The sequence below is a fragment of the Pseudoliparis swirei genome, chromosome 8, assembly GCF_029220125.1.
Source record: "Pseudoliparis swirei isolate HS2019 ecotype Mariana Trench chromosome 8, NWPU_hadal_v1, whole genome shotgun sequence".
NCBI classification, from domain to species: Eukaryota; Metazoa; Chordata; class Actinopteri; order Perciformes; family Liparidae; genus Pseudoliparis; species Pseudoliparis swirei.
Window position 1 is genome coordinate 9,611,263 of NC_079395.1, and position 7,560 is coordinate 9,618,822.

Consider the following 7,560-nt stretch of genomic DNA (forward strand, 5'->3'; position numbering starts at 1 on the left):
TCAAAAGTAATCTTCTGAAAAGTATGAGTAAAGATTTGAAGTAGCATTACATGTTATTAATAGTCAAATCTTTGTTAAACGTTGCCAGAACTGTAATTATGACGTCATTTGTGTTCCTGAGTCGTTTTGCATTCTGCTTGGTTGGTTCTTGTTTTTCCTTATCGCACTACCGATGGCCAAATATCTTTTTTCTCACTTTATTGCAAACAGGAGATGAGTCATTTTACATTTCAACGCCATCTCCAACAACAAAATACCACATTTATGGTATTGTAATAAGGTTTGCATTCTGCTTCCTGTGTTTGCTTATCATGCACTGTAATGACCAATTGAACTATCAATGCATCCAGCGACTGCTGCTGCCATGAGCTTTACACAGCAGCTGCTCCTCAGTACTTATACACATAGGCTACCTAAGTACGCTACTTGAGTACTAGTAACCAAGAATAATGTAATGAATTAGAACTAGTCCCACAACTAGTTGATGTTTACCTCACCGAGTCCAGGACATGAGAACATCCCCCCGCCCTAAACGGCAGTGACGTCATCCCTGCACCGGACAGGGCTGCGTCCTTTCGGGAAAATCCGACCGGACTTGACACGCATCACTTCAACTCCAGCGCAGCTCAACCATCGGGACACACAGCTCTCCTTGTCACTTCACAGCCGGAACAACATGGGCAACGTGCAGGTAGGAACACTGGATTACAGTTTTGTAATTTACTAAGTAAACTCTTAATCGGTGCTTTAGAAACTGCGATGGGGGACTTCACTTTATCGCTCGCTACTTTTACAGCTGTGAAAGATCGGGTTTTCAATGATGCAATAATGACAACAAATACAAGTCATACAGTCATAAATGAACCAGATTAACAACATAATCACGGACATCCTTTAGAAGACCACTTTGATAATGTTCTCCAGGAGACGAAAACAAGACTTCTCGTCTGTAAACAGTCAGAACTTCTGGTGGCTCTGGGGCAGCAGCAGCAGCAGCAGGGAGGCATTTTTCAGAAACGCTGATCAATAAGGCCGCATTGTGTGAAAGGAGGGTGGGCGAGGAGGAGAGGAGATGAGACTGCACACTGCAGCTGCCCCATGACTCAGCGATCGCACGCAGGCTGCACCCTTTTGCTGCGGGAGAAACCGGCCTGAATATAATTAAACCTCCACAAGATCACTGTAATCTGATGGAGTGCAGGGCAGACACTTATATATATATATAAATATGTATATATATATATAAATATATATATATACATAAATAAATATATATATTAATATATATATATAATATATATTAATGCATATACATATTTATACATACATATATTTATATGTATATATATTGACATATATATATTTATTTATATATATATATATATATTATAGGGTCGACTGTGGGTCAGTGGTTAGCGGGTATGTCTTTCAGTCAGGGGTTGGTAGTTCAATCCCCAGCCTTGTCGATGTGTCCATGTATGAATGTAAAATGATTGTAAGTCGCTTTCGATAAAAGCGTCAGCTAAATAAAATGTAATAGTAATATATAAATATAATTCTGCATTTACTATCAAATATTTTGTTTTTTATTTTATAAATAGTTCAGGACTCTCTCAAAGTATGTGTTGAGATCATGATTAGATTTATTTATTTGTTTATTTTACATACATGCATGCATTTTCTAATGATGATCTAATATGTTTCTAATGACATTTATTATTCTCTAGCCTACCATCGTCCCATATGAGGACTTCGATGTCACAGCTGATGTCAAGACCATCAGAAAAGCATGTAAAGGTTTCGGTAAGTGAACGGAGCTTTGGCTCATTCCTCTAGTTGTGTAATTGGTTCTGTTTGTTCTTGTTGAGTCATGTAGTATCTCTATGTGTGTGTAATTATCACCTAATTAGACGGCCTGTCTTAAGTCTTGCTTAATGTGTCTAGTAATAGTGAAATATAATGGTTAAGTACTTATTGTATTTGAGTGCACCCTAATGCCAACCCTTGAGTGTGTGTGTGTGTGTGCGTGCGTGTATATGTGTGTGTGTGTGTGTGTTTGGTGTGTGTGTGTGTGCTGTATTTTCTCTAGGCACAGACGAAGAGGTCATTATTCAGATTTTGGCCAATCGCTCCTCAGCTCAGCGTGTGGAGATCAAACAGGCCTACTTTGAGAAGTATGATGACGTAAGTACCTGCCTCCACGTCTTCTCTCTCTTTCGTAGATACACTCACACACATACATGCAGTTGATTCTGTCTTTTTTCAGGAGTTAGAGGAGGTCCTGAAGAAGGAGCTGGCAGGTAGCTTTGAAAATGCCACCTTAGCCATGTTGGAGCATCCTCACATTTTCTACACCAAGGAGCTGAGGAAGGCCATGAAGGGGGCGGGCACGGACGAAGATGTACTGGTGGAGATCCTGTGCACATCCACCAATGAGGTCTGTCAATATGGGATCCTATTCATTAATACTTTCTACGCAGTCCCCGCCAGTTGAGCTTCTATTCAAAGAAATCATGATGATACGGGCTCCACTTCGGCTTATAATTAATAACAGTATAATATTTGTATCCTGATGCTCGACAGCACTTTCCCAGAAGGTAAGTTATCAATAAAAAACAGTAGCATAAGCTGTGTGGAGATTACCTCCTTACACAAGGTTTTTGTTATCGTTTAGATTTATTTGTTTGTTCGTCAGCAGAATTTAGAACAAAACTACTGGCCCTGTTTTCATGAAATGCAAAGTAAGGGTGTGGCTTGGGCCGAGAAAGAATCCATTCAACTGTGTGGCGGATCTGAATCACGAGGCGGACACGCAAATGTCTTCACTGTTAACGGTGTCATGTTTCTTTTTCTTCTAACAGGACATCTTGGGCTTCAAGCACACTTATGCACAGGGTGAGTTGTCTTCCATAGTGAGTCATGTAGACTATAAACAGTTAACAATATAACACTGAAAATGCTCATAACTCAACCAGCATGTGGGACAGATACACATTTTATATTTGTCATAATGTGTGGGTGTTTCAGTGCAGGAGTGAATCATGGTGTAATGAGCCATGTTTTCTTCTTCTTGCTCGCTATGAATTCAGTCTGATTGTTTCCCTGTCAGGGTCACATTGGACTCGAGGCTAAATATGTTGCAGCACTCTGCTTTTAGGACTTGAGTCCATATATTGTACATTTTCTGATGGTGTAAAGAATATCACTCTATTTGCCTCTCACCTTACAGTGCATGAGCGTGAACTAGAGGCGGACATTGAGGGTGACACCAGTGGAGACGTGAGGAACCTGCTGATGTCACTGCTGCAGGTCAAGAATCCTCATTCTTTTAGCTTAATTTAACCGTGAACGACTCTTCTACCATCGATACTTCCAACGGGAGTTGCACTACACAACAAAAATATGAGCCCCCACATTTTCAAGGACATTAGTTGCAAGTCTTGAATCTGGAAGGAAGCCATCCACAGAAGAAGAATACTCTGATAATGGCTCTCAGCATTGTTGTCCTTGCTGTGTTTCGCCCACGGACACATTCATCACATCATCGGCATGCTCGGCCTCTGTGCCAACGTTTTCAGCACTCCAAGTTCCCGCTTTCCCTCGCTCTTCCTTCCCCACGGAAAGAAAAAGACAAACACAGTGTGACTCATGTTCGACAGCCACTTCGATCCGAAGAGGCTTTCCACTATTTCCAATTGGTGTGGAGCAGATGACTGTTATCCCGTTAAATGCCTGAGATTATTTTGTAATCCATCTTCTTGACCTTTCCTCACTCTATACGTGCATAACCTCCCTTATTCATCCACTTAAACCGTTCTTTCCCTTCATATCTCTGTAACCCTCCTCTTCTCATGTCCCTTTGTATCTGCAGGCGAGCAGAGAAGAAGGCTATGAAGTGGATGAGAGTTTAGCCGAACAGGATGCCACATCTTTGTTTGAGGTACGTTCCCAAGTGCTGCATGATCCATTTCAATTTGAGTTTCCTTTTTATAATACCAGTATTTCCACGGGTAATGTCATCCTGGATTTAGATGTTTGAGCATACGAGCCAAGGATGACTGGCACATCTCACTAGTACAGATCTTATTAAATCAAAGCTTGTTTTTGTGATGATTCTGTCGTGTGGTTTTTGTTACAGAACAGGAATGTGGGATCTTTGTGGGAATTCACAACCATGGTGTGATGCTTCATCTCAAATTTCATGTGAACACCGCACAAATATGAATGTGTGCAGAGACAGTGATGTATCACTTGAATGACCCCGAGTCAGTTCTTTAAGGGATGGCAATGTTACTCCACCACTTTGGTCCAGACAGAAATAACTCCATGGATTGACGTGCAGACATCCATGGTCCCCAGAGGATGAATCTATCTGACTTTGGTGATCTGCTGATTTTTTTTATCTGCTACCATCACGTCAACGTGCTGAATTATCATCTATTTCGGTTTGTGACCAACTAGAGTTTGATAGCAATGAGTCCTGAAACACGGAAATGAGTCGGCACTTTTGTACTTCCCGTTAAAAGGTGGTTTCTAACCAGGAGCTCAATGAGACTTCAAAACATCATTCATTATTTACTTATGCAACCGTGGAGCACTTCCACTGCCAATTGCATCTGTAATTAAAAAATCACAACGGTGGTGTTTATTTGGGAATATTATTTTGCAGAACAAAACGTGTACATTACATAATAATAATCATTTATTTTATATAGCGCTTCTCTAGACACTCGAAGTCGCTTTACAGTTCAGAGTCCAGTAGTCATACACACACACAGTCATCCCGGTGGTGGTAAGCTACATCAGTAGCCACAGCTGCCCTGGGGCAGACTGACGGAAGCGTGGCAGCCAATCAGCGCCTACGGCCCCTCCGACCACCACCAACATTCATTCACATCCATACGAACCGGGGTGAGGCTGCGGTGCATGTCTTTATAATGGTGGGGGAAACCGGAGTACCCGGAGGAAACCCACGCAGGCACGAGGAGAACATGCAAACTCCACACAGAAAGGACCTAGGACGGGACGACCGGGATTCGAACCCAGGGCCTTCTTGCTGTGAGGCGACAGTGCTAACCACTGAGCCACCGTGCTGCCACATAAGACTTTTTCTGTTGCAATAATCATAAATACAAATGAAAAACCTTGTTTTGAGGGAACCAGTGTGATTCTAAGGCCTGGGGATGGGCGCCAAAAGTATGACCTACTGTCGGATGTAAAAAAAAAAAAAGGAATTCTCCTTTATACCCACTAAGTGTCGCATGATTTCCTACTTTTTGACTGGCAGGCAGGAGAAGGCAGATGTGGCACAGATGAGTCCACCTTCACCTTCATCCTGACGCACAGAAACTACATGCAGCTTCAGGCCACCTTTAAGAGCTATGAGTCGGTAAGGAAAAAATGGTTTTAAAAAAGCTTCTCATCATTGTTAATATTATAAGTTATGATGTTAACTCATTGTCCTACAGCTTTCAGGAACAGACATTTTGGACACCATTGACTCTGAAGCAACAGGAACTCTCAAGGACTGCTACACAACTCTGGGTATGTTAGACTGTAATTCTCAACAGCCATGAAATATCAAGTCAAATATCAGTTCTTTTAATAACGTCTGCTGCCTTTGTGTCGGTTTTAAAGTCAGGTGTGCTAAGAACCCGCAGCTGTATTTTGCCCGACGCCTGAATGCCGCCATGAAGGGACTAGGCACTGATGAAGACACACTCATTCGGATGATTGTCGGCCGCTCCGAGGCAAGTCAGATGTCTTATAATTTATTTCCAGTTTCCGGAAAGAAGAAAAAAAAACGTTGGGCTTAAATGTGCCCTAAAAGTTAACGCTCAATCCCAAAATATCGATCAAAAAGTGTTTTTCTTGTGACTGAAGTGTTATGTTGTTGACCCACAGATCGACCTGGAGACCATAAAGGACATGTACCTGGAGAAATACGATGTCACCCTGAAAGAGGCTCTGGATTCCGAGTGTGGTGGAGACTTCAAACGCCTCCTCATTGAGATCCTGCACTGAAGCTTCTCACCTTCCTCCTACAGGCCTCATTTAACCAATGTGAAACAGTGTTTCCTCTCTCATTCTTCCTCCTCTTATTTATACTCTTACTCATTCCCTTTGTGGACGTCTTTCTGACAGTCAGTTCTCATTGCAGCATGGACCAAAAACCAACTCATTCGTATATTATACATTGTTTTACTAATGATAAATTAGCATTCAGTCTTTAAACACACTGTTCTTCCAAGGACAAAACACTCAGTGGGTCTTCTTTCACAGTTGTATTCAGACATACAACGAATGTTATTCATTTTAACAGTACTATGGCAGCATTGTTGAACGTATGTGGAACTTGTGCAGCTGATCATGTTCATATATTAATCCAAATGAATATTGTTAGTCCAGTTCTTTAATCACAATCAACAGCTTGACATTATTGTTATGTTTTAGCTGTCATTCACCATTTCAAGGGTAAAACATTAACAGGCTGCTGCTGCTCAACATAAATTATATGTTATATTTTACACCGTACTCATTTCTTTTTATCATCATCCATTACTTAACTTAAATACCATTTGCCTCAAAGATGCTTTCAAAAGATAATAGCGATGCAATTTACTTTTTGCTGCAACATTTAACACTTAAGTGCAGAATTATGACGATTGATCCCTGATATCTGTTTACACTACAGAAATAATCATACATGAACAAATTACTACCCTGATATCAAAAGCTTACACTCTTTTTAAGTATGCACTTTTTGTTTTTTTGTAACCACGTCCCTAAATGCCATGTGGGATTTTTAACTGTTTGTAATCTTATTTTTAGTCACAGCTAACATGCTGCCTCTCACTTTACACACTTTTTCTGGTGCTTAAATAATGTACTCCATTCAGATGTATTACATTTATAATCCTACATAATATTAGTGTAAAACTTTAAGATAAATGTACATTTAATATTATTAGATTAGAGATAATAAAATTAAAAAGAGATGTGTTTTGCTCTATAACCCCTGAAATACAACTGTTAATGGACACAGTCTGCATTCGTGTATGGAATTATAGTATAACTACTTTTATTTAAACCCAAGATTACAGTAATGTATATGACTGATATATATAGTTGTATTGTCATATAACAAAGGAAAGCAGTACATTCTGTAAGAAGTCATTGTTAACCTGTTGTAATGGCATATAAAATGTGGCATACATATGCAGTAATAATAAATTTAAACTCCACCAAAAAAAGATGTTTCTCTCTCTATCCTGTAGAGGGCAGTGTTTCACAACCAGCGGTATTAGTTGTGCATTTCAGGAAGAAATTACAGTTGATGAAATCATAGGGAAATCTATTGTTTTATTGTTGAGTATAGTTGCAAAATCTATTGTATGCTACTGTTTAATTTTAAAATGTTTGTATTATTCTAACAAACCTTTTCCTCTGATGTTCAAAAACATATTGTGTTGCCTACCGTTTCATAAATATAATATAGTTGTAGTGACCTATAACCCAAGCCATATAAAAAGAAATGTTGTGAGGTTTTTTTTACAGCCT

At 40.0% G+C, this 7,560-nt stretch overlaps 1 protein-coding gene across 1 annotated transcript; it reads left to right on the forward strand.

Annotated features, from left to right (window-relative positions):
* The first annotated feature begins 578 nt into the window (after positions 1 to 578).
* Positions 579 to 7,253, forward strand: LOC130198478 (annexin A13-like). Its single transcript, XM_056421647.1, has 11 exons — positions 579 to 691; positions 1,728 to 1,803; positions 2,090 to 2,184; positions 2,267 to 2,437; positions 2,862 to 2,895; positions 3,230 to 3,309; positions 3,872 to 3,940; positions 5,288 to 5,389; positions 5,469 to 5,544; positions 5,638 to 5,750; positions 5,905 to 7,253. The coding sequence occupies exons 1-11, from the start codon at positions 677 to 679 to the stop codon at positions 6,022 to 6,024; spliced, it is 951 nt and encodes a 316-aa protein (XP_056277622.1). The 5' UTR covers positions 579 to 676; the 3' UTR covers positions 6,025 to 7,253.
* The last annotated feature ends 307 nt before the right edge of the window (positions 7,254 to 7,560 follow it).